The sequence below is a fragment of the Capra hircus genome, chromosome 18 (genome assembly GCF_001704415.2).
Source record: "Capra hircus breed San Clemente chromosome 18, ASM170441v1, whole genome shotgun sequence".
NCBI lineage: Eukaryota > Metazoa > Chordata > Mammalia > Artiodactyla > Bovidae > Capra > Capra hircus.
In genome coordinates this window covers 57,049,285-57,075,196 of record NC_030825.1, presented here as the reverse complement: position 1 = coordinate 57,075,196, position 25,912 = coordinate 57,049,285, and the positions used below count along the sequence as shown (strand labels likewise).

Here is a 25,912-nt window from a genome sequence, read left to right as displayed (position 1 = left end):
GGGGTGGGAGGTGAACGGACGTCACGGCTCGCCGAGCCGCCTCTTTGGTTCTGGAGTCTGTCACCCAAACCACGATCAAGCCCTTTTTATTTCGAGAAATCGAGAGAAAAAGAAGCCCCACCTCTAAAGCTCAACTGACGGGAAGTGGGGGTGTGCAGCTGAGAGTTCGAGAGCTACCGGACCCCAAAGACAGGGCTGGGCCCTGGCACCTACCTGCGCGCCCCGACCCAACACTTAGGTAACACGGAAAACCTGAGGACCTGGTGGCGTCCAGGAGTGAGGAAGCGGAGAAAGGATGGGTGTGCATTGACAGTGGAGAAGGCGGGTTGTGTAATGTGGGGAAAGTGAAACAAGCAGGCAAAAAAGTGAAGCAATAGCAGGCGCCGAGGTCGGCTGTAAAACAAACAAACAAAAACAAACTCAGAAGGAGGAGGGGAGAGGAGGCATCGGTATTGGCGGATCTCGGGAGAGAAGGATCACTCTCCGAATGGGAGGCAGTCCACTCTAGAAAGTGAGGATATGCTCTGGGGGAGGTTGTTTGGGAGAGACTGTGGATGGTCTCGGGTGGAAATGGGTGAAAGCATCATGGCGGCGGGGGGAACTGTGGAAGTGTCTCTTCACTGGGTAAGTGCGGGAGGTGGAGGTCTACAGGTCAGTCCATCTACACCCAGTAACTAGGGGGAGGGCGCTACCTTGGAGGTGGGAGTATCTGCACTGGGTGATGTAGGTGGGAGGGAGAGGTATGCAATGGAAGAGAGGAGGTCTACACAAGCGGAATTGAGGGAAGTAGAGATATCTACACATCAGAAGCTGGGGGGAAGAGGGGAGGGGTGTAAAATGCGCTTGGGAGGGAGTCCTCGCTGAATTTAGAGAGCCTCCGTGGAGGATGGGAGGTCACCTGTACCCCAGGAAAATATAGGTTAGAGACCTGCGACGCGGCCCTTGAGACGGAGGTCTGGGTGTGGAACTCTTCGACTGGGCAGGCCTGGGAGGCCGCCTGTGCCCAGGAAGTATTCTCTGCGCGCAGGCCAGACCATGGGAACCCAAAAGCCTCGGATACTGCCCTGGCTGATATCTCAGCTGGACCGAGGGGAGTTGGAGGGCGTGGCCTGGCTGGGCGAGAGCCGCACGCGTTTCCGCATCCCTTGGAAGCACGGCTTGCGGCAGGACGCCCAGCAGGAGGATTTCGGCATCTTCCAGGTGCGTGCGAGCAGGGAGGGGCGGTCCCTGAGGGGGGCGGGGCCGAGAAGGCGGGGCTAGCTCCCCTGGAGCTGCTCGCTATTTACGTTGGTTGGTGAAAGTGGGTGGAGTTAGAACTCGAAAGGGAGAAGGTGATAGGATCCGCAGACTGGTGTGGGAAAGCAGTCAGGATCGGAGTCTCCTGGTTCTGGGAATAGAACCGGAAAAGGAAGGAAATGCATCCTGGGGGTTTCAGAGGCCCCTGGGTTGGGAATCTTGGTTGTAGGATTTCTGAGGGCCGGCTTGGAATATTAGAGGCGAGACTTGGCCCTGAAACTAAGGTTTCTTACCACCAAACTGGTATACACCGGTGGTGGTAAACCGAGGTAAAGTACGAGGGGCCGAGGTTATCACAGAGCGTGTCCTCGGACAAGTTGGTGGCAAACATTCACTGGGACCTGGAAGGCTGGCTTAGCAAGCAAAGGTTTTCGAAGGGCGGAGGTAGAGGAACTTGGGGCACAGAGAATCTGAGAATTTGGGGATGGAACCCTGACAAGTTAGAACGTGCCAGCGGAGAGGATGGTGTTAGGGCACGAGGAGACAGGGTTAAGACCCCTGGAGCAAGGTCTAAGTCATCTTCCCCACTATCTTGGCACCACTGGCCCCCTAGGCCTGGGCTGAAGCCAGTGGTGCCTATACTCCTGGGAAGGATAAGCCCGACCTGCCCACATGGAAGAGGAATTTCCGGTCTGCCCTGAACCGGAAGGAAGTGTTGCGTTTAGCGGAGGACCACAGCAAGGACTCCCAAGACCCGCACAAGATCTATGAGTTTGTGAACTCAGGTGTGCTGGAAGTGAGGCTTCCCTTAGAGGGATGGGATTTCGAGTGTCCCCAGGGCAGCCACTACACTCCCCACTTTTCTCCATAGGGGTCAGGGACATCCCTGAGACAGATACCGCTCAAGACAATGGCAGACACAGTACCTCTGATACCCAGGTAAGAAGGCTCCCTAGCCATGCTGCCTTCAGCCTCTACCCCATCTTCTGTGTCCTCACCAGCCTGTCCAGATGTCATCTTCTTCCCCTGGGACCGTCACCCCAGGCTCCATTCTCTCCCCTGCAGCCTGTCCCCAACCTGACCCAGGTCTGCCCCTGACCCTTCCCTGTTCACAGCCCTCCCATGGCTTCCCAGTGCCATCATCAAGAGAAACTTCAGAGCTTTCACCAGGCATTCAAGGCCCCAATCCACCTTTCCAGAATTTGATAGCTTTCCTCCTTGTGCAGGGTTCTCTCAGCCTCTTGTGAGCTCAGAACCTCGCTATCCTTGATCATGCTGATGTCTGTGCCGGGGAAAGTCCTCTCTGAAATTCTACTGAGACTTCTCTGCCCAGGTCTTCTTAAAAAAAGTATTTATCTGGCTGCACCAGGTCTTAGCTGTGGCATGCAAACTCTTAGTTGCAGCATGTGGGATCTAGTTCCCTGACCAGGGATGGGGCCCGGGCTGCCTGGATTGGGAGCACGGAATCTTAGCCACTGGACCACCAGGGAAGGCCCTCTGCCCAGGTCTTGCTTGCACAGAGCCAGTTCCTCAGGCTGGAATTAGCTGCTCCCCTCGGGCCATTGTAGTGCCAAGCATACACTCAAGCTGTCTGTCTTTTACTGTGCTGGTGGCTGTGTCTCCCCCAGGCTGGAAGCCCCTTGAGGGCAAAGCTCAGGTCTGTCTCCTCTCTGGGTCTCCACATGGCTGAACACAAAAGCTTGGTCAGTGGGAAGTCTCCAGAAAAGGCCATGGAAACACGTGGATCTTTATTTTTTCCTGTCCAGGAAGACATTGTGCAGAAGTTACTGAGTGACATGGACTTGAGCCCAGAAGGAGGGCCCTCGAATCTGACTATGACCTCTGAGAACCCCCCTCAGCTCTTACTGAGCCCCGAATCAGACATCCCTGCTCTTTGCCCAAACTCGGGACTCTCTGAAAACCCCCTGAAGCAGCTGTTGGCGAACGAGGAAGGTGAGTGCCAGCTGCGGGCCAGGAGGGGCCAGGACCCGAGTTGAGAACCCCCTTACACCTGCTCATTCTCTCTCCCCCTTCGTGTTATGGCTGCTGCTGCTCAGATTGGGAGTTCGAGGTGACTGCCTTCTACCGGGGCTGTCAAGTCTTCCAGCAGACTGTCTTCTGCCCTGGGGGCCTGCGGCTGGTGGGATCAGAAGCAGGGGACAGGATGCTGCCCGGGCAGCCAATACGACTGCCGGACCCCGCAGCGTCCCTAGCAGACAAGAGCGTGACAGACTACGTGCAGTGTGTGCTGAGCTGCCTGGGCGGGGGGCTGGCCCTGTGGCGGGCCGGGCAGTGGCTCTGCGCCCAGAGGCTGGGGCACTGCCACGTGTACTGGGCCATAGGCGAGGAACTCCTCCCCAGCTGTGGCCACAAGCCTGACGGCGAGGTCCCGAAGGACAGGGAAGGAGGTGTGTTCAACCTGGGGCCCTTCATAACAGGTGAGTGAGGCAGGGCCTTCGCTCTGCTGTGGAAACAGGAGGCAACGGTGGTGAAAATCTCTGGGGTCAGGAGGTTGGAGGTGGAATGCAGACCCTGCGGCTCTGCTTGTGCTTGAACCTGGGGAGAAGGATGGACTGCTCTGAACCTGTGAAATCTGCAGACTGTCTCCTCCCTCTCCTTACCTGCCTGGAGCTGGCAGGGGGCTCAGGCCCAGCATACAGAAGCCACTCAGGGAATTAGCTGCCAGAGTTGTTATCATTATTACCAACTGTGGTGGAAAGACAGGTGCAGGAGAAAGATATCCCCTAGAGGCTTGCTATCCGAATAGACTTGTGCAGTGATGCAGATAGCACTGTATTTGCACTGCCCAGCTTCGTACCCACTAGCTGCATGTGGATGCTGAGTATTTAGATGAGGTGAGTGGAAATTAAATGAATTTTAAGTTTTATTTGATTTTAATTAGATACAATTAAAACTTAAATAGCCATGGCTAATGGCTACATAGTGGATAGTGTGGCCTTGAGGGGTTAAAAAGCAGTCACCACCACCAATCTGGTACTCCAGAACCACTGAGCATCCTTGGGGAGGAGAACGCCCCTCCTGGGCCTGTTTCCCCATCCAAAGGGTGGGGCTCTGGGCGGGGTGGGGTTCACCTTCCAGCCCCATCTTGATGCGAGGGAGGGAGGAGGAACATTTAAGCTTGTGCATAAGTGGAGGGGCTTTCCCGAAATTAACAGGCCCCAGTCATGGTAGCAGAGGTATGCCGGGCTTTTGATCAGGAGAGAAGGTAAGGATGTTATGAAGTTTTGGGGGAGAGGGGAGGGGCAGGGAGAAGGTCTTCTTCCCATCCCTGACTCTCTGTTCCTTGGCCCCCAGATCTGATCACCTTCACTGAAGGAAGCAGACGTTCACCACTCTATACCCTCTGGTTCTGTGTGGGGCAGTCATGGCCCCAGGACCAGCCATGGATCAAGAGGCTTGTGATGGTCAAGGTACTGCCAGCCCCAGGCTCCTGGAGCTGAGGGGTGGATTTTAAAAGGAAGGCTGCTTCCAGAAACTACAGCTCCCATAGTTCTTCTGGCAGTCTCTGCAACTGCCAGTTCTTCCTCAGGGGCTTCTGGGTGTCCCTCCAATGGCCTTTCTCCCAGAGCCAATTTTGAGTTCGCTCAACCATGTGGAAGTTGGTGGACTACAAATCCTAGAAGCCTGTGTGAGGTACTTCAGCTCCCAAGAGTCCTGAACATCAGCTGTTTCCCTAGCTTCTAGGAACCCCTTCAGCAGTCTTAACCCTAGTTTTTATGGCCTCCCTTGGTTGTGGGAGAAGGGGACAACAGAGGATGAGACGGTTGGATGGCATCACCAACTTGATGGACATGAGTCTGAGTAAGCTCTGGGAGTTGGTGATGGACAGGGAAGCCTGGCGTGCTGCAGTCCATGGCGTTGCAAAGAGACTGACACGGCTGACAGACTGAACTGAACTTGGGCGTGAATATGGGGGAAACTACAACTCCCAGCAGTCCTGGGCCTAATGGTTTATCCTGGGTTACCGTGGGGGATGCTGGGACTTGTAGTCTACTCAGCCCCATCCTGGGTAGTGGATGGTGTTGGGTGTCTCCTGACAATTTCTCCCCCATCTCTCACAGGTTGTCCCCATGTGCCTCAGGGTTCTTGTAAACATAGCGCGGCAAGGGGGTGCCTCCTCCCTGGAGAACACTGTCGACCTGCACATTTCCAACAGCCAACCCCTCTCTCTCACCTCAGACCAGTACATGGCCTATCTCCAGGACCTGGCCGAGGACATGGATTTCTAGGTTGCTGGGGAGGCCTGAGCCCAAGCCCTTCACCTCGACCAATAAACTGGTTCTGGCCATGGTCATCACTGTGTGTCTGGTGTTCAGTGTCCCTGGGCCAGCCCTGACCCAAGCACGGGGTTATTCCTCCTTAAGGCCTGTTTATCTGCCCGTGCAAGCCACTCACATCCTAGGTGCTCACGGCCTAAGGGCCAGGCACTGTGCAGGGGGCAGCTGATACTTTACCTCTCTTCTCTGGGACCTAGTGAGTCACCCCTGTTTTAGAGACCAAGACATTGAGTCTTGGAGAGGAACAAAGGTCACAAAATAGGAAAACAAGGCAGGTCAGAATCCAGGTCTCATTCTTAAAATGGCTGCTCTTTGAGGGTGGCCTTTGGGCTCAATTTGCAACGTCCATCTTGACTATAAACAGTTCAAGCCAACGGCCAGAGGCCTCGGGTGCCGCTCTCAATTCCTGCTGGGTGACCCCAGGCCAGTCCTTTCCCTTTCTGGGCCCGGGGCTCCCTCCGTGTGGGCCTGCAAGGGCCGGTTGTAAAGAAGTTCTGACCCACCCCCATGGGCTGGATGCCCCCACCTCACCTCATCACTCCTGGTTCTGGGTAACAGGGACTGATGGATGGGGGAGAACAGATACACGTGTACCTATGGCTGAGTCCCTCTGCTGCCCACTTGAAACTATGCCAACGTTGTTAATCGGCTATACTACAATACAAAATAAAAAGTTAAAAAAAACAACAACACCTTTCCAAGATCCTATCAACCCATCTGACACAATTCTATTTACTTCTACTTTTAAAAAAAAAAACAACAACAACAACAGGGGCTGACAGAGGCCTGACTTACTGTGTGGCCCTTGCTGGGCTGCGCTTCAGTCTCCCTCCATCTCGGAGGAGTCAATTAGATCACCCCGGCCTCAGGGAAGCAGGAGAAAGAATCCAACTGAATGGAGGACAAAGATCCGGTTTCTGGGGCAGTTCCAAAGCAGACAGATAGCAGCCAGTTGCTCCGAGCTGGGCAGACAGTGATCAGGTGGGTGGAGACCCCGCCCTCCCTCCACCCCAGCAACAGCTGGGGAGCTGCCAGGCCTGCTTCCAAGTGCTTCACCTGCCTTGGGTCTTTCTTGATCCTCAGCCCCCACTTTATACACGAAGAGTGAGGCCCCGGTGAGACGGCTGCACTTTCCCCAAGTCACACTGTCTATCCTACCCGCTAACCACCCTCTCACTTGGGCCAAGTCTCCTCCCCGACACTTCCCAAACTGGACTTTGAGAAGGGCTAAAAATCATGGGGCTCAGGGGTAACATTTCATGAAACCTTTAATGAAACTGAGGGAGGGGCACGAACAAAGGGTCTGGGCGCGGGGCACAGGCTCTGGGGCGAGGGAGATGGGCGTGGGACGGGGCAGGGGCTCTCCTCTTTCCCGCAGCAGCCCTCCCCCAATCATCCCACTGACAGGGGAGGGACACGGGAGACGGAGCCATAAATACGTCCAGAATTCCAGAGAGGCAGCGAAGGAAGAAAGGGGCGGGGCCGGGAATCTCAGAGAGGGGGCAGGGGCAGGCCTGGGCCGCCTTTGTCAGGGGGCCCTGGCTCCTTGGGTGGCCGTGGGGGCCCCGGAGGGTCCCCTGGCTTGCGGCCGTGCTTGCGGAAGTAGCGGTAGCGTTGGACGTAGGCGCGCACCAGGTTGCTCACCTTCACTGGGTTGATCTCCCCACTTTTGCTGTGGCAGATCTGGGGGGCAAGGGGCAGCCGCAGTCACCACCAGCCCCCAGGGCCCCAGGGTGGGAGGCCCGCCCTCAGGTCCAGGCTGTCTGAACCTGACCGCCTGATGTCTGCTGGAGAAAATCCTATCTCCCTCTCACCTTCCAGACTGACCCACCGTCCCTGTCTGCCTGTCCGCTCACGCCCATCACGCAGTCTCCCCCCCTGCCCACCCCGTGCAGCTCTCTCCTCTGGGCCCCACCTTGTGGACGGCCTTCCTCAGGATGTCCTTGTACTCCTCCTTGGTGATGTCCTTCTTCTGATAATACGGCTTGATGGCCAGCTTCACCTCCTCCACCGCCCGCTCCTGTGTGTGCAGCTTCTTCAGATACTGGGAGGTGGTGACAGGGTGGGAAGGAGGGACAGCAAAGGCTGGGTGAGTTTCTGCAGAAGCCTGCCTCCACTCACCAACCAGCCTGCCGGTTCAAACTTCCTGCCCACCCAGCTACTCCCGGAGGTGAAGTCCTGATGAGGGTCTGCCCTTGCTGCAGCCGCCCCGCCAGCCAGGCCAGGCCTGGGCCTCTCAGGGTCACCAGCATTTCCTCCAGGCTGGACCCTGGGCTGGCCCAGGCATCCCTGACCAGGATCCACGTGTCCGCTGCCCTTAGTCTATCAGGGAGACAGACCTGAGCCAGGCGGCTGCTCCCTGCTGCCTCGGAGAGATGGGGGCAGCAAAACCGAGGCCTGGGAGGGCAGGACACCCCACACTTCAGGGCAGGATCTCCCCGGAGACAAGAATGCCAGCTGTTGGGCAAGCTGCTGGGGGAGCCATGGCCACCCCAGGGCGTCTCCTCAGGCCTTCCCAGCCCCACAGGAGTGGGTTTGAAACATGTGGCCAAGAGAAAGGGGTTGTGGCCCACCTCTGTCTCAGATGTGCCGAGACAACGACGGCAGGGCACAAACAGGGCAGGCTCCCCGGTAGCACAGGGACCTGCGGCTCGTCACAGAGCCCATACCGTCCCTGTCCTGCAGCCCATGGCACCGGCCACAGGCAAGCGTCCATCAAAGCTGTGGCCCATCTCTGTTTATATGGGGCTTACAACACAAGGGTTTGTTCTGCCCGCCTTCTGGCACCTCACGCGGGCTGCAGAAAGGGTGAACAGCGCCATCATCTGGTGACAAGACAACAGTGACCAGCGTCCAGACCAAAAAAAGGCACACAAGCCCTGAGACCCAGGAGCAGCCAGCTAGAGGAGCAGAAAAAACCCTGCTTGCCCTGTATCCCTTCTTCCTCCCTCCATCCACCAACAGACGCTTGATCTTTCGTTTGTATACCACCCCGTGCCCCGCTTACACAGAAGGACTGGGGCCAGAGAAAGAGACAGGTAACCAAGGGGCAGACTGCAGTGGGCATGTGCATAAATACCAGTGTGTGTTCACAGCCATCTCTCTCTACCCCCACCCCTATATGAAACTCTTGAAAAACCTGCCTAGGACCCCTTTCCCACCCTCTCGTCTAATCAAGAACAAGTTTCCTTCCTTACAATTGAGTGACTTCCCTTTCATCTAAGTCCTCATCTGCTGGCATCAGTCCACAGCTCTCCTCAGGCCCTGCATCTCAGTATCTGGCTGCGATCTCGGCAGAACCGTCACCATCAACCCACCTCTCCCGAGCCCAGTTCACCTTGTCTGTGTCCCCTCGTCCCTCGGAGCTGCTGCTGCCCTCTCTCTTATCAGACGCTGCAGCCAGCCCAGTGGGGGTGGGAGGGGTGGAGCCACAGCCTCCCAGCGGGAGGCTGCCAGGCAGCAGGTAGCTGGAAGGGCCAGGGGGCAGACCCAGGGAGGTGGGCACAGGAGCTGGGGTCACTCCCAGACTTGAGGGTGGCTTCCTGTGGCTGAGGATCTGTGGGGAAAGGTCGGAGGATAAGCAGGAGGGGACGATGGAACCGGTACCCCTGCTCCCGCCCTGATTTCCCAACAGTCCCAGAGGCAACAGGCTCCTCTTCTGGTCGATACTCTGCTCCAGAGCCTGCCGGGAGCTGTAGTCCTCTCCTAACCCGAAGCAGGGGACAGGAAAGGGGGCAGCGGGGACTCCTCCCCAGGAAGCCCACCTGGTTGGTGGCCTGGATCAGCTCCTGGGCCTTTGCTCGGCTCGCCAGATTGGCTTCTTCCATCTTGAAGAGAAGTGCAGTCACTGCAGGAGGTGGGGAGCGGGAGTTGATGCGAGAGGAGAGGGTGAGCCTCCCCCAACCACTGCTGCCCCCTCGCTCCCACCCTGGCTCCAGGTCTCCGCTCAGGACCAACCAGGAGGGGTGGGCCTCAGGCACTGAGAGCCCGCCCACAGCCTGTGTTCTCAGGACTTCAGGTGTGTGGGGTGGGGCTGGTCCCGAGCCCCCGTGGCCGCTCCCCACGTCTGCAATCTAGTAGACTACTGGAGTCCCCTAAGGGACCCTGCTCTCCCCATTCTTCCCAGTTCCTCCACCAAGCCTATTCCAGGCTGCCTCTATGCAGACCCCAGGACACAGCCCACCTCTCCCGGCTGTGCTGGAGTGGCCTAGCTGCCTGCTGCCCCTGCGACCCTGCTGCTCTCTTCCAGCACACCCAGACGTCATGGAGTCTTCTGGACAGATGTTGACTGGCCCTCGCCCACCTGAGGTCCTCCTGGTCCTGGTCATTATACACCCAGCCCTTCCAAGGTGTCTCCACCACTGCCTCCAAGCTCATCCCCAAATGACCTTCTTCTCCTGGATCCCGTCTGTCTGCCCCCGCCTGCCCTAGGCCCCTGGAGGACACTCACAGGCCAGGACGCCGCTGGTAGTGCAGTCCACACCCGCGGGCAGGTTCCAGGGCATAGGCGGAGGCAGGGTGGGCAGCTGGGAGACGCGGGGAGCAGGCCCGTCCTCTGCCCCCGAGTCACCGGCTGTGGACCCTGCGCTTGGGGCGGCGCTCGGTGCAGCGGCCGCCGTGCTGGTGGCTGTGGTGGTGGCCGGCTGCTGCTCCTCCTCCTCTTCCTCCTCCTCCTCCTCTTCCTCCTCCTCCTCCTCCTCCGCCCCACCTCGGACCCCAGCCTCCTCAGCGGCCTCTTCTGGCAGGAAGGAGACCTCGGGTGTCTTGCAGCTGCTGTCCACAGTCTGCGAGTCAGGCGTCAGCGCGGGGGGCGGAGGGGCCACCTTGGGGGGCGGGGTGCTCGGGGCCTTGGCTGCCCGCTCTTCCCCGGACCAGGAGGTCTCCTCGGCCCCCTTGGCTCCCGCCGCCTGGCTGCAGCTGTCCGCCTTGGACTTCTTCAGCGTCACCGGGCCACTGCTGCCCCCGCTGCGGATCTTTTTCCTGGTCTTGGATGGCTTGGTCTTTCCCTTGGTCCCCTTGGTTTTCTTGGCCCCAGCCTTGGCCTTGACCTTGGTCTTTTTGGGCTTGGTGCTGCCCTGAGCTGCTTTGGCCACCTCCGCAGGGGCCCGCTCGTCCGGCTTGAGGAAGGGGGAGCGGCTCTCTCGGTCGCGGCTGAACTTGACTCCGATGGAGCCCAGGCCAGCAGACGAGGCCTCCTTGGCCGGCGTGGTGCTGCTGACGCCCTCGCGGATCAGCACCGCCACCTTGGACTGCAGCTTCACCTTCCGGGAAGATGACGAGGACGAGGAGGACGAGGAGCCCGAGCCGCTGCTGACCGGAAGCTTTGGCGGGGGCCCCGAGGAGGGTGCCAACTCTTTGGGGGTCCGGGCCTTCTTGGACGACCTGTCCCTGTCCCTCTCCCGGTCCCGGTCCCCACCGTCCAGCGCCTTCCGCCGCGATCCCTTCTCCCGGGAGGAGGAGGAGGAAGAGGCGGCCCCCGAGCGCCGTCGGTCCTTCTCGCTGCTCTTGCCGCCCCGCTCCTCGGCACTCAGCCCCTCCGAGTCGTACAGGACCTCCCGCTTGGGGGATGAGGCTGGGGCCGGGGAGGGGCCTCGGGGGTCAGACTTGTCCGGCCGGCCCACGGTGATGGTCCGCTTGATGGCGAAGAGATCGTGGTCCGTGAGGTCCTGGATGGAGGGCGGAACGGCCCCCCGCCGGCGGCTGTCCCGGTCACTGCCCAGGGAGGTGGAGCCGGAGGGCGGCTGGGCTGGAGTAGGGCCCTTCTCGCTGTCCCCCGAACGCTTCTCGCCCCGGGACCGCGACCGCTTCTTCTTCTTCTTGCTGCCACCGCCATCGCGGTGCTTGCCACGGTGCCGCTCGCGGCGGGAGGAAGAGGAAGATGAAGTGGCTGGAGGCGGTGAGTTCGAGCGCCTCCGCCGACGCCTTTTCTCCCGGGACCGCGACCGGCGGCTGCCCCCGCGGCGCCGGTCGGTGCTCCGCGAGCGGCGGCGGGTGGAACGGGACCGCGAGCGGCGGCGGGTGGACGATGAGGCGTGGGAACCCGGCTTGCGGTCCCGCGAGCGGTGCTTCTTGGAGTCCCAGGGGGAGGCCGGGGCCGGCGGGGCAGGCTGCGCGCCGGAGGAGGAAGAGGCGGCCTCCTTGGCCTCGCCGCCGCTCCGCTTGCGTTCCCGCCTCGACTTCTTGCGGGTGGGTGGGCCGGTGGGGGCGGCGGGGGCGGGGGCCGCGGCCGGCGATGGTGATCGCTGCCGGTAACGCTCGCGCCGCTGGGTCAGGATCTTGCGCCGCAGGTCCAGGCCGCCCCAGCGCGTGTCCGCGGCGGGTGGCGCGGGGGCCGGCTCCCCCAGGTCCACCTGCAGGGCGCCCTCGCCGTCGGACTCCGCGTGCAGAGACAAGAAGTCGTCGCCCTCCGGAGCCCGGGGGGGCGGGCGGGGGCGGGGGCTGGGCCGCAGGAAGGGCCACGGGTGGGGGCCGCGCTGCCCGGCCGCTGGCGCGGAAGAGGGAAACCGCCATTCTGGGCTCCTCCTCGGGCTGGACAATCTCGCCCTCCTCAATCTCCGAGTCACCCGGAGGCAGCAGAGGGGGCGGGAGGGCAGCTCCGCCAGCTGTCACCACCTCTACAGAGACCTTGCCTTCCCGACAGGCCTCCGCCTCGGTCCCCACTACAAAGACGCGCCGGCGGGTGGCTCCATCAGCCCGGGTGGAGTCGGCCTGGGGCGGTGTGCCAGGGGCTGGAGTCGGCTGCAAGGGCTGGGGGTCGGGCCCCGGGCTCTCATCACCTGGGAAGTCCTGGCTCAGGCTGTTGTCGTCGTAGATGCCCGCCAGGGTCTCGGAGATGCGGCTGATGCTCTGTGACAGGCCCTCCTCCTCCTCCTCTTCTTCTTCCTCCTCTTCTTCCTCCTCAGGTGAGGGGGTCCCCGCTGATGAGCTGGGGTTGGAGCCTGTGGGCTCGAAGGGGTCATACTTCTGCTCCGGAGCAGGTGGTGGGGAATAGGCCTCGTCGGTGGGGTGGAAGGGGTCATAGATATCAAACCGGGGTGCAGGAGGAGCTGGGGGGCTGGGGGTGGTGGAGGGGGAGGCGGGGAAGGGGAGGATGAGGAGGGTGAAGGGGAGGGGAGGAGGATGCAGAGGAGGGGGCAGGGGGAGGGGCAGGGCCCCCGTCTCCGGTGCCCAAGGTGAGGAGGTGGCGGGCACAGGTGGGTCGAGAAGAGTGAGACTGCGGAGAAACTGCAAAAGAAGAGCGGAGACAGCGGGGGTCAGGGGCCTGTCTTCGTGTGGCAAGGGGCCTGCAGGCGGTCAGCACCCCGTCTGCTGGGCCCCCTCACTCAGCCCTCACCGCTCCAGCAGGCACTGCCCCCAGTGCTTCACGGAGTCAACACGGAGGATGCTCCTAACAGCTCCATGCCGTAGGTACTATGACCCAGAGTGGCAGGATTTCCCGAGGGCGCAGTCAGCGTGGTACAAGTGACCCCTGGAGGCTGCCCTCTCATATCCTGAGAGGCAAGCAGGCCGGCGACCCAAGACCGCCCTGACCAACAAGAGCACTGACATTCCCACTGGAGGCACGGTCTGGGACTGGAGAGCCAGGTTCCAACCTAGCGCCACCTGCAGGGTCAAGCCCCTCTTATGGGAATCCATCCCTTTGTACAGAAGGCCTGAGAAGGTGAGGAGTGGCAGAGCCAGTAAGCCCGGACAGGCTGAGTCCTCATGTGCCCCCGGCCGTCTGATGAGCCCCATCCCAGGGGCAGTATCTGCTCAGGACTCAGACATCAATGACCCGGCCTAGCAGCGGGCTTTCCTCATTTTTTCCTTATTTCCTCCCTTATTTCCTCTGCGCTCCCGAAATCTTGCTTTTGAAGCACTTCATGGCCTCCACACCACAAGTCATACACATGTAGAGCCAAGTGACCAGGGCTGCCCCCAGGCCAGGTGATGGGGCCAGGGTTCAGACACACACATCAGAGTTCAGAGGCCACTCTCTCAACCACATGTAACAGCCAGGCTCCTGCCCCAGGAGGGACCTCGGCAGGGTCACGGGGACCTCGGCAGGGTCACGCGGACCGTGCTGGAGAAGCCCGGGGCTGAGAGGGTAGCACCAGGAGCCACTTTCCACCTGGATCTGAGGCTCCAGCCCTCAACCTCAACCTGCCCACAGGCAAGCGACTCAACCCGTCTGCCTCAGTTTCCTCATCTATGAAATGGGAGTCTACTCATTCATTCAGCACTTTTTTCTGATCGCAGATTAGGAGCAGTTTGGGGGTACTGAGAGATAAAAATCTCCACTTTCAAGGACTCTCTGGCCAGGAGCTCTGACAACCCTAGCTGTTATTACAACCACCTCAGGCAAAAACCAAGCCTGCAGACTGAAGCAAAGCAAGACATCTGCTTCTTTACTTTTTTTTTTTTTTCCCGCAAAATAGGACTACAGGTGAGTTTCTTTTCTTTTTCTTGCATTCCTAATATATTCCAAATAAAAACCAAAAAACACCTAAGATAAGAAAAACAAGCCCATGGGCTTCCCTGGTGGTCTGGTGGATAAGAACCCGCCTGCCAATGCGGGGGACAGGGGTTAGATGCATGCCATGGGCAACTAAGCCCACATGCCACAACTACTGAACCCGTGCTCGGCAACAAGAGAAGCCACCGCAATGAGAAGGCCACACGCCACCACTAGAGAGTAGCCCCGCTCCCCGCAACTATGGCAAGAGCCCGAGTGCAGCAATGAAGACCCAGCAGCGCAAAAATAAATAAATAAACCGTAGGGAAAAAAAAAAAGACAACAGATCATAACCTCAGGGTCCTACTGAAGACAGCTATTCTGTTCCAGACATACCTAAGGATATCACTTTGGCCCAGGGGCCAAATCCCACCAGCCATCTGTTTTAGTAAATAAGGTCTGACTGTAAATAAGTAAATAAGGTAACAGTACCCGCCTCCTTGTTTACTTATCCCCTATGGCTCCTGATACTAAAGGAAGAGGGTGGCCACTGGTGACCCAGGCCTTAGGATTCCAGGCTTTCACTGTCAAGGCCTGGGATTCAACCCTTGGCTGGGGAACTGACAGCCTGCTTGCCGAGTGGTGCAGCCTAAATGAATAAACTTTTTAAAATAATAAAAGAAATGAAAAGACCCCTGAAGGCCCCCAAGAGTCTGATGGGCCCCCAGCACCATGTTCCCTGAGTCTAGTGGATAAGGAAGTCACCCTGCATATGTGAGGGAAAAAACAGACAAAACCTGACCTGCTTCACAGGGTGTGCGAGCCACTGGCAGAACGGCTGCTCACAGCTGACCCACTGCGCTGCCTTCCTCTGCTCCCCACCACTCCCAATATGTATGGGCACGCAGAAGGGAAGTCTAAACCCAGGGTTCTCATCAGGGCCCCAGCGACCAGTGGCAGCAAAACCGGGGAATTAGTCAGAATCCACCTGCAATGCAGGAGACTCAGGAGACGTGGGTTTGACCCCTGGGTGGGGAAGGTCCCCTGAAAGAGGGCATGACAACCCACTCTAGGATTCTCGCCTGGAGAATCCCATGGACAGAGAAGCCTGGCGGGCTGCAGTTTATAGGATTCCAAAGAGTTAGACACTACTGAAGTGACTGAGCGCACACACACACACATCCCTGGGCCAGGTCATTCATGGATTAACAAATCCTCCGTGGTGATTCAGATGCCCAGAGTTGGGAGACCCTCTGCTCTACAGTGCTCAGGGGTTCAGCCCGCACTGTGTGTGGGGCTGGGAGCAGACACTCCCTCAGACAGGTGCCCACCTCGGAAGAGAAAAACTCCAGCTTTACAGAGAAGGCCCCAGGCCCAGGACCACCATGAAGCAACTGCCTGTGCCACCTCGAGGAAGAACCTTCCCTCATTCAGACTTTTCTCCCCCTAAAGTCAGCGCTCCTGAGAAGCCCCCATCCTGGAGAGATGAATTCCTAACACAGCTACACTGACACACAGAGCCCTGGACACGCGCTCACTGCTCCCGGGCAGTAGCTCTGTCAGTTTCAGCTTTATTTACATCGACACGTGCGTGCTTACGGCCTTTCCTGAAGTCCAGCGGGAAAAAGACGTTAAAGTACAGGTTTTGTCTAAATGACACAAACTGCACTACCACTGCAACCAGCAACAGCTAAGGCCCCCTCAACGCCTCAGCTGACCCCTGCCAGGGCGGCCCTGGCCCCACATACCCGTTTTGCCTGTCCTCCAGGCCCTGAGACGGGGCAGCAGGCTGGGTACCGGCAGAGGGACTGGATCCCTGTCCCCAATTCGGACCTCGGCCACCAGCTCCAGCATGTCCTCGCTTCTGCAAGACAGGGAGGAGGGAGCCTCAGAGGTGCGTCCAACCCCCATGCCGGGGCCTCTCCCAGTCCAGCAGCCCAAAAATACTCACTCGCCAGGCCGCAGGTCCATCTGGCTAGGAACCCAGGTGTCTGGGGGATCCAGGATGCTCACCAGCCCCGCAAGGAGGCCGTCGGCAGCCACGTCCAACACCTGGAATAGGCCAGGAGGGGCTCCACCCTGTCCTTGCTCACATGAGGACCACACATCCCATTTCCCCAGGCCCCAACCTCTCAGTAACCCAGACACCTGAGACAATAAGAAAACACAAGGATCCAACCAATTCCCTCAACCTGACTGCCCCAAGGACCCAAGGGACCAGGCCCTCAGACACTCCCACACTGCCCCTGATCACCACCCCAGATCCAGGAGACTGAGTCCCCAGCCCCATCTCTGGGGTCCAGGCCCCAGAGACCTTCCTGCCCCAGCCCCAGGAGTCCAGGCAGCTAGCCCCATCTTCTTACTTACTGTAGCTGTGTCAGTCCCCCCAGATTCCTGGGAACGGGGCTCCGATCGTGGGCTCCGGCAGCGCCTCCATCGAAGGCCATGACACCGAGAGCCATCTGGAGAGAGATTGAACGGGGACTGGAGACAGGGGACTAGAGGCAGAGACCTTACAGAGCAGCGAAGAAAGAGACCGCCTCGCTCTTGACAAGAGAACCGAGAACATCTGCCTACTTTCCCCGCCTCCATCCCACCATCTCCCAACCCAGGTCCCACCAACACTCTTCAGAGGCCCCAACTCTCTCACCCGATTTGTCCCCTCAGCCATCCTTGGGATAAAGTCCAGACAGGTCAGCCTGACCTCTGAGCTTTGCTGTGACCCAGTCTTCACTGGGCTCTCCTGCCAACACCCTCTGCCCGCCAGCCCCAAAGACCCATAACTCAGTCCAGCGGCCTCTGGGTCGTGTGCCTGCTGCCTCTCAGGCTTTCCTCTTCACCAGACAGTGCTCCTACGGCCTTAGAGACCAAGGTCACCTGTCACTTCCTTGCCGAAGCCTTCCCGGACTCCATCTCTCCCCACACTAGCCTAGTTGGGCTGCCTTGGGTTACCTCTGTGAGGGGACTGTGTCTCCCCTCCACGAGACTGGGAGCCCCTCCAAGGCAGCCACGGAGGCCAACCCATCTGGGGCTCCCTGTGCCAGCACCAGTGGGGGCACCCGGGAGACCTCGGGAAATCGTGTATGAATGAGAGCAGGAGGAAGAACACAGAGATGGGGCAGGAGTCTCAGAGGAACCAGACACCATCATACCTTTATCATTTGGCAGATCCCCCTGCAGGGAACTCCCCACAGCCTGCTGAATGGCCCGCTGAAGGCAAGGTGAGAGGGAAGAGGGTGGAAACAAAGACAAATCAAAGATGCAGGCCAAAGGTCACAAGCTCTGCTGCTGGGAGACAGCCACTCCAGATACCTCTACAACCAGACTCAAACCCTACAGACAGGCCAAGAGTCCTGGCCCCCAACCGTCCTCCCCCGGGGGTCCAGGAGTCAGGGCCCAGGAATCTGGGCTCCCTGCCCCTCCCTCCCTCGGCCGCAGGCATCTGACAGCCTCACCAGGATAAAAGCAGGAGGAGAAAGCGTAGGGTCTCTGTCTGGCGGACCGTCGCCCCGATCCTCGCCTGACTCTTCCGTCTTCCCTCGAGACTCATCCTCTTCCTCCATGGTCACCTGGTGGAGGAGTGGAGCAGAGTCTGGAGTGGAGGCCCATGGGCAGCACATGGTGGTGTCAGGTGGCGGAAGGAGACGATGGACGTGGAGGCCTTGGGGGCCCCCAGTACTGCATCTGCTGCAGCATCCCTCCTCCCCCAACCCCCACCTCACCCCTGGCCGGGGCAAGTAAGCCCCAAGCCCAGGGCAGACGCTGAAGGGGCTCAGGCAACTCTCTTTGTCTGAGTTTCAGTTGCCTCCTTTGTCAAAGGGCGGCCTTCCCAGTATATGTCCACGTCCCACTCCCCAGTCCCCACAGCTTCCCCCACAACCAAACTTTAAGACCCTACAGGAGCCAAGACTCTTTTCTGGTGAGTTGTGATGTCAAATACTGCATCCAGAAGTCTCGGAAACCCACCTTTCCCAAACTGAGATACGTGCCTCAAACACCACGCCACTTCCTCAAGCATCGATTTTCCTCGATGGTGAGGGACCCGACAGAATGTATTTAAACACACAAGATGGAACTAGGATAGAATGATCTACAAAACCAGTATGCCATCTTGAAGATGAAAACACCCATTTCAGGAATGCTGTCCACCAGACACCACAAGGAACAACCTCCGATCACCTAGCTGCCCCCTGTATGGAAGCATGGCTGCCTTTGTGTTGTCACAGAAAGTCTTAGATAACACGCAAAGGTTGAAAGATCACTCTTCAGACTGATTGGGGGGGGCTTGATTAGGGCTTCAGAAAACATGACTGTTTCACTGTATGTTTCCCTGCAACCATCAAATCTCCTACTCTGAAAACAGCATCCAGTCCCAGTTCCTAGAAAGCGTCAAAACCTCTAACCCCCAACTCCATCCACTTAACTCCAAGTGGGTCCAATAGGAAACTCTAATTCAAGAGAAAGGAGACTGCCTCCTGACACATGAGTTAACAGCCCAAGCCCTCTATACAGAGTAACAATAATTGTCATTAGCCTTTAATGCCCAGGTTTCCCTTACTGTGGTCTCCCCAACACTGCTAGTTGCATACCTGCAAAACAAAGAAAGCTCCTGGTCGGCCTCATACCAGATTTTCAAAAAGCTCTTGTGCCGCCTCCCAGCTCTCTAAGAGCTTGTACCTCCTTCCCTAACTCCGATAGACACCTCTCATCCTGATCAGCGGCCCCCACCCCGCCCCCCAACAGTTCCCAGCCCTGGAGCTGCTCTCAGGCTCCTCTGGGGGGAAGCACATACTATGTATGGTAGGGCAGTGTCTTAAGAGGTAAGAGATACTCAATCAAGACTGAGGCTGTTGACTACAGACCTACATAGCCTCAAACCCTCTGTGGTATTAAGATCCTCCCTCGTGTATTTAGATATGCCTCAGGCTTTGCAGACACACCCTGGGCTCCTTACTTCTTTTAGACCTGAGAAGCCTCTGCAGACACTGCTTGGTCACTCTAGGTCAGTTTCCCAAACTTGGTAGCAATTGAGCGCTTCACAAATAGCTTGTCATCAAAGCAAATTGAACACACAAGGTTCTTCACCATACAGCACAAGTAGATGAAAATATTATTAATGGGATTTGAGTACTAAGTTCGTATGACGGTGTACCCTGGGTCTCAATGAAAAATATATTTCTCACTGTAGATCAAGGTCAAAAGAGTTTGAGAAGCACTGCGATAGATGGGTCTAGATGATCCTATGGACTTTCCCAGACCAATGTGGGCTAATTTTAACTCTCTCTGTAGCCCCAGGGCCATGCAGAATTTTTCAACATTTTGCATTACAATTACTTTCCAAAGGACAAGTACAATACAGCCCAGCAAATTTTCCAAATCTCTTCATTGTCTTATTTTCCATGCAATTATCGGATCCCCAAAGGCATTCAAATTTGCTCCAGACTTAGACTGCACTCCTGCAGTCACACTCAAAGCCACCTAGATGGTTCCAGGTCTTTCTAACTGCCCCAAGCCTTCTGTCACCCAGACTAGACACTCCTCAGACAGCTGGAGACCCATCCACGCCTCTCTCAGCACAGCTCAGGATTTGTCTCCTTCCCTTAGTGGGTACATCCTGCTCCTCTGGGTGACTATAAAAGACTTCCCAGTCCTAAAACAGTTCTTCAGAGCCCACCTAAATGGCCCCTACCCATGCAGGTGAGCCGCATCCTTAGGTCAGCCCGTGCACACACTTCCCAGCACTAACAGACATAGCCCAGGCGGTATAGTTGGCTCTGCAGATACTTCCCAGCTCTTGAAGATCTCTATAACCCCTGGGACATATCTCAAGATCTCAAGATGGCCCCAGAACCCTCTAAACAGACCCTAGCCTCCGGTCAGCTCATAAAGACGCTCAACAGTGCCCACAGAAATGACCCAAGGCAGCTATATGATGGAAGGCAGGCTTCAGTCTCAGTCCAGGCCCTGTGGACGCCCCCAGTCCTTTCGGGGACGCCCCGTGGATGCCCTCCGGCACCACAGACGCGTCCCGGGGCCTTCAGAAGGCCCCTCTTTGGGCGCCAGCTTCTGCCGCCGCTACCGGGCCCGAGGCCACCCAGCCAAGCCCTCCAGGCCCTGCGGCGTGCCGGGAGGACCCCTGGACAACTAGCGACCCGACTCCGCCCCGCCCACCCCAATAGGCCCAAGCCCCGCTGCCCGGACCTCCGCCGCCATCTTACCCCGCCGCTCGGGCTGCGGCTCCGGCCCCGGCGCGGGGCGGGGCGGGCTGGGGCGGGGCTCGCGAGCAGAGGGAGGAGAGGGGTGGAGCTAAAACGCCGCCGAGCTTGCCGGGACTTCAAGTACCGAGCACGGTGCGGCGAAGGCTGGCGAGAAGGCTCCGGACTCAGTTTCCCGGCAGCCAACGGGACACATGGGCAGGGTGCGCGCGATGCACGCTGGGAGGCGTAGTCCTCGCGTCGCCTTTGCCGAGAGGGGACGGCAAGGGGATGAGGGGTGAAGTGGGCGGGGTTGCGGTAGCCCGCGATTAGGCCCCATAGTGCCCTGCACGCGCGCGGAAAGAGCGGCGGTAAAGGAAGTGACGTAAAGAGCGGTCAGCCTGACAGATGCAAGGGAGTTGTAGTTCCGCGGAGTGTGCTGTAGGGAAAAAAATGCAGGACTGGTTGGGAGCTGCCCCGCCTACATTCTAGGGATCCCAGAATCCCGATACCAAGTCCTCGCTAAATTTAGAACCTAGGAGCCCGACCCTACAGCCTCCTCCTCATTTAGGACAGAAAAGCCCAAACTTCTCTCAGAGCAGAGTATCCGAACTCATATTTCCTTCCTCCATGGGACTGTTGTTCAGCCGGTAAAGAATCCGCCTGCAATGCGGGAGACCTGTGTTCGATCCCTGGGTTGGGAATATTCCCTGGAGGAGGGCATGGCAACCCCCTCCAGTATTCTTGCCTGGAGAATCCTCATGGACAGAGGAGCCTACAGTCCATGAATCTGGCGGGCTCAGATTGCGTCCATGGGGTCGCAACGAGTCGGACACGACCTAGCGACTAAGCACACATGGGACTCAGAAATCTGAGCCCTTTTTGGTTTTTAGATCCAGGAGTCAGGCCCTTTGATCTTCCACAGACCACTCCTGGTCTCAAGCAAATATCTTACACTAACACAGGTGTTCGGGTTCACTAACTCCCCCCCAGAACTTTCGGTCCCTAGCCCCTGCAACCACTGGATCCAAGAGTCTGGGTTCTCAGTTCTCTCCTTTACCGAACCTAGTACTAAGGACCCCCTGGTCCCCTCCTTCCAAGGATCCAGGAGTTCAAACCTTCAGCCCTATTCTGTCCTAGGGACTCAGGGGTCTGGGGTTCCCTCCTAGAGACCTTGGGGTCTCAGCTTTCTCCTCTCTCATGACCCAGACATCTTGACCCTAGACCGTTCATAACCCAGGCATCCTGGCTTGAGTGAGCTGGCTCATGAATTAGGAATGCAGTGATCTCACGGCCCCTCCCTGCCCAGCTAGCCGCTGTCCCCCTCCAGGGCCTCATCTTCCCTCCCAGTCTGTCTTCCGCTTGGCTGGGACAGCAGGGACCGGAAGCCTGGGTCCCTTAGCGGGCGGAGCCTCCAGCAACCAGCCCAGACATCCGGGTCGGGAGCCTGGCTAGGATCCCAGGTCGGAGGCTGAGCTTCCCCTCAAGACTTGCTCCTTTCTCGGAGCGCGCCTATATACGGCCGCGCGCGAGTCGTTGAGCTCCGCCTACTAGAAGGAGGCCTCCGGGATGGCGTCCTAAGAAACTGCATCCCCGAGTTTCTTATTTGCATAGCCCCACCCCGAACGAGCTTCTCAACCCGTCCGCCGAGAGAATGAGGCCTTTATTAGCATAGCTCCGCCCCCAGGCGGCCCGGCAGCCGAGAGCGCGTGGCGCCGCTCCGGGTGAGCAAAGCTCTCTATTAGCATTCTCCTGCTCCACTAGGAATTCCCCTTCTTGGCGAACCCCGGTCGCCTACCCTTATTAGCATAGTTCCCCCTTTCCCCAGGCCTTGCCTCCTCCTTAAGTGTCCGGAGACACAAGCCCTTCTCGCTGGAGCTCATGATTATGCAGTAGCCTTATTAGCGTGGCCCGCCCCTACGCCCCGCCCGGTTCCCCCCCAGGCGGTAGCGGCGGCAGAGGCAGCGGTGGCGACATGAGCAGCGGGGCGGCGTCCGGGACAGGGCGGGGGCGGCCCCGGGGCGGGGTGCCGGGACCCGGGGACCCCCCACCCAGCGAGACACACAAGCTGGTGGTCGTGGGCGGCGGCGGCGTGGGCAAGAGCGCGCTGACCATCCAGTTCATCCAGGTAGAGGGCCCTCACCCGGGGGGGTGCCCCCGGGACCTAGAACTGAGCCCTTTGCGGGATCCCAGAGCTCCCGTTTCCCCTCGATCCATCACTCAGCCCCTCCTATGAGGCCCTCTAATCTTAAAAGAAATCCCCTCAGATGTGACTCTGAGCCCCTTGTGACCTCCACCCCCCCAAACACGAGGGACGTTCCTCCTGTACTTGTGTCCTGAGACCCATCACCCCATCCCTAGTACTCAGAACCCCGCTTCCCTGCTGACCTGACCCTGGGTGCCTCCTGGGAGCACCTTAAATCCAGAAGTCACCCCATCCAGACCCTAAGCACTCTCATGGGCGCCCACCCCCTCAAGGTGCCACCTCCCCCCAGCCTGAGCCCCATCTCCCCCAAATCCCAGATCCCAGCTTCTCCTCTGAGCCACCCAGAACCTAACTGGGAGAACGCCTCTGAGATTCCCCTAGTCAGATTCTGCCCTTTGGCCATTCCAGAGAACTCTGAGATCCCAAGTTCTGGGAATCCCCCATCCCTCCAGACCGAGACCCTCCCCCCTGCCAGCCTTCCCCAAGGAAAACCAACCACTCCTCCATCTTGAGTCGTCCTCCACTCCGATTCCCCGAGTCCCTCTCTGAAAATCTGGCTAGTCCTCAAATCATCTCCATGGAGCAGGCCCCCAGATTCTTGACACCTCCAGACAGACCTGCCCCTTGAGAGTGTCTCTGATATCTTAAATGCGTCTCCAGGGTCTTTAAGACTCTCTAGACTCTATATTCTAGGGCAAATCTCCCAGATGCTCCTGAGCCCAGCCCCCAGTTCTCACCACTGAGCTTCCCCTTTGCAGACACACCCCTCAGTCCCCTAGGGCTAGATCCCTCCCTCATCAAACACTCCTCTAACAGGCAGAATGCAGCCTGCAGACCCCCAGCTGCCAGGTCATCACTTCTCTCCTGAAAACCCGCCTCTGCGTGGGAAACTTCCACCCCATTACCAAGGGAAACCCTCCCACCTCAGAGAAACCCGAGAAAGGTGTCTGTCTGCTACTGAGACGCTACCACAGAGCTGTCCACCAAGAGACGCCACCCAGCACCAGCCTGGGAGCCCCTGTCTGTGTAGAGAAAGGCCCCAGCCCTGGGCCCCTTGCACCCAGGGGAAGACCCAAAACTGGCCCAAAGCCTGGCTGGAGGCGGGCGGGACCGGGCAGGAAGGGAGGGGCCGGCCAGCGGGCGGGGCAGCTTCTCGCCGCCGGATTGGAACCGGGACCTTCCCTTGGGAGGAGAAACTGCCCTAGGAGGAGGAGGAGGAGGAGGAGGGGAAGGGGGAGGAGGAGGGGAAGGGAGAAGAGGAGGGGAACGGGGAGGATGGGGGAGGAAAGGGAAGAGAAAAAGGAGGAGAAGAGAAAGCTAGACAGGCAGATTCTGCACAAGAACAGCTCCCAATAACCAAGCACCTACTATGCCCAAGTGATGTGTTGAATACTGAACAGGGGTTTTCCCTGAATCTCACAAACCCTGGATTAAGCCTACAGCTATTTTTAACCTCATTTTCCAAATAAGAAAACTGAGGTTCAGAGAGGGGAACTGATTTAGAAGGGAAGTGATTCGTCCAGTGCCACACAGCCAGGATGTAACGACGACGCCAGGAATGTACCTTATACCAGAAAAACAGAGAGGATCAGGAGACAGAGAGAAGAGCCTGGGGAAGGCAATGGGAAGGCCCAGAGACCGAGAGAGAGGGAGACAGACTCAGGGAAGAGGAAGAGACCCAGAAGGAAGGAGGCCGATAAAGTCAGGGCTCGGAGGCTGGGCTACGTCACCTTTGCTGGGACGCTGCACTAACGAGGTCCTCTCCCCGTCTCACCAGTCCTACTTTGTGTCTGACTACGACCCCACTATTGAAGACTCCTACACGAAGATCTGCGCTGTGGATGGCGTCCCAGCCCGGCTAGACAGTGAGGGCGGCAGGGGCGACGGTGGGGGGAAGGGTGGCAGGGCTAGGGCTCTTGGGGGTAGCTGACCAGACCCCCGCCCCCTTGGAGACCCTTTTCCCTCTCTCTGCAGTCCTGGACACCGCCGGCCAGGAGGAGTTTGGTGCCATGCGGGAACAGTACATGCGTGCGGGCCACGGCTTCCTGCTGGTGTTTGCCATTAATGACAGGCAGAGGTGAGAGTGACAGGATGGTGGGGGGGTGGGTAGGGAGGGGGCACGGGCAGAGAGCAGCTGGCTGGACCTCTGGCTTCATCTGCAGTTTCAACGAAGTGGGCAAGCTCTTCACGCAGATCCTTCGAGTCAAGGACCGAGACGACTTCCCCATCGTGTTGGTTGGCAACAAGGCGGATCTGGAAACACAGCGCCAGGTCTGGGACTTCCCCCCTACCCCCGACCCCAACCCCATCTCAGTCTGGGAGGTTCCTTCTGGCACCACCTCCTGAGGCTCTTCATGTCAGCATCTTCTTCTGACTCCCTTGGTCTGCAGCCACGCACCCCACTAGTCATAGCTTCTGAGTCCCCACCGTTGCCCACATGGGAGTTCTCAGGAGAAGTGGCTGAATGGGAAAAAGGAAAAAGGGTAGACCCTCCCCCAGGGTCTACCAGCCCCAGCATTGTTCCGTCCTGACCCCTCCTCTTGTTCCCACCTGGAGCCTGGCCTTCACCTCCTCTGGATTTCTCCCCTCCAGTCAACCTCCCACTCCACCTGCCCCTCCCCTGCTCACACCGCAGCTCGGCCACCTGGCCTTGGATGCCCACCCCCGCGGCCCTGTCCTCTCCGTCCTCTGTTCTCACCATTTCCCTATCACACAGACTCTGATTTCCACACAGAACTCATCTTTTTGATTAAGGCCTTGGAGCTTTGCTTGGGTCTCTGCCGGGAACACCCTGACTTTTCTCTGCCCGCCAACTCAGGAAGGTCTGTGGAGCCTTCTCTGACTCCCTTCTTATATGGCACCCAGCCCCTTGGGCTCCTCCGTCGTGATCACCCGGGACCTTTTCCTCTACACTTGAGCCTCCGCAGTACGTTACCCCAGTTAGAGCACACAGTGTGTCTTTCTGCCTCCCCACCTTGGCTGGGACTAGCCTTGACTGCAGGCACCTGACTCTTCTGTATCCCCCTTGTGCCCCAGGTCCCCCGATCTGAAGCCTCCACCTTCAGTGCCTCCCACCACGTGGCCTACTTTGAAGCTTCTGCCAAACTGCGCCTCAACGTGGATGAGGCCTTCGAGCAGCTGGTGCGGGCCGTCCGGTGAGCTGAGCCCCCTTCCCGTGATCCTCCTCATCCCCTAAGCCCCTACTCCACCCAAACTCACCAGCCTCTTCCCACAGGAAGTACCAGGAACAAGAGCTCCCGCCCTCCCCGCCCAGCGCCCCCAGGAAGAAGGCCAGAGGCTGCCCCTGTGTCCTTCTGTAGGGACCAGCTGCTCTCGCTGAGCACCCTTCCCGATCTGGGTCTCCCAGGACACACTACACCCGCACCTGCGATTCCTGGCCTCCCCCCCGGGGGCCGTGACCACCCTGTGCCTTCTGTCACCGCTGCCTTCCCCCACCCGAGCCCCAGGGTGAGGGCTCCCGGGCACCCGGGTCACTGCTGTATATAACTCCCCTCCCCAGAGAAATAAACGTCACTGTCAAGGA

General features: G+C 58.7%; 3 protein-coding genes across 6 annotated transcripts; 2 read left to right on the top strand and 1 right to left on the bottom strand.

Moving 5' to 3' along the window:
- Nucleotides 17–5,551, top strand: IRF3 (interferon regulatory factor 3). Of its 4 annotated transcripts, none has more exons than XM_018062796.1 (8): nt 17–238; nt 1,028–1,200; nt 1,850–2,021; nt 2,108–2,175; nt 3,003–3,189; nt 3,294–3,674; nt 4,552–4,667; nt 5,319–5,551. In XM_018062796.1, the coding sequence occupies exons 2-8, from the start codon at nt 1,036–1,038 to the stop codon at nt 5,484–5,486; spliced, it is 1,257 nt and encodes a 418-aa protein (XP_017918285.1). In that variant the 5' UTR covers nt 17–238; nt 1,028–1,035; the 3' UTR covers nt 5,487–5,551. The 4 variants fall into 4 exon arrangements, 3 of the variants coding, with proteins under 3 accessions (XP_017918285.1, XP_017918286.1, XP_013826927.2); XM_013971473.2 differs by having other exon boundaries at nt 100–511; XR_001919541.1 differs by having other exon boundaries at nt 58–1,200; nt 4,413–4,667.
- Nucleotides 6,785–20,236, bottom strand: SCAF1 (SR-related CTD associated factor 1). Its single transcript, XM_018062795.1, is given in 14 exon segments — nt 6,785–7,217; nt 7,450–7,578; nt 8,872–9,090; nt 9,299–9,381; nt 9,985–11,953; nt 11,955–12,589; nt 12,592–12,648; nt 12,651–12,758; nt 15,717–15,832; nt 15,920–16,020; nt 16,336–16,430; nt 17,121–17,178; nt 17,424–17,537; nt 20,187–20,236. Coding segments are annotated over 13 exon segments (3,870 nt in total). The 5' UTR covers nt 17,532–17,537; nt 20,187–20,236; the 3' UTR covers nt 6,785–7,025.
- Nucleotides 22,000–25,912, top strand: RRAS (related RAS viral (r-ras) oncogene homolog). Its single transcript, XM_005692844.3, has 6 exons — nt 22,000–22,290; nt 24,146–24,233; nt 24,343–24,445; nt 24,531–24,639; nt 25,405–25,523; nt 25,604–25,912. Exons 1-6 carry the CDS (start codon nt 22,138–22,140, stop codon nt 25,686–25,688), a joined length of 657 nt encoding a protein of 218 aa, XP_005692901.3. The 5' UTR covers nt 22,000–22,137; the 3' UTR covers nt 25,689–25,912.

Coding starts and splice junctions, on each gene's coding strand:
- IRF3 (XM_018062796.1), top strand. CDS start 1,036: ATGGGAACCCAAAAGCCTCGGATACTGCCCTGGCTGATATCTCAGCTG. Junction 2,022..2,107: donor CTATGAGTTTGTGAACTCAG/GTGTGCTGGAAG, acceptor TTTTCTCCATAG/GGGTCAGGGACATCCCTGAG. Junction 3,675..4,551: donor CCTGGGGCCCTTCATAACAG/GTGAGTGAGGCA, acceptor CTTGGCCCCCAG/ATCTGATCACCTTCACTGAA.
- RRAS (XM_005692844.3), top strand. CDS start 22,138: ATGAGCAGCGGGGCGGCGTCCGGGACAGGGCGGGGGCGGCCCCGGGGC. Junction 24,234..24,342: donor CGTCCCAGCCCGGCTAGACA/GTGAGGGCGGCA, acceptor CTCTCTCTGCAG/TCCTGGACACCGCCGGCCAG. Junction 24,640..25,404: donor ATCTGGAAACACAGCGCCAG/GTCTGGGACTTC, acceptor CTTGTGCCCCAG/GTCCCCCGATCTGAAGCCTC.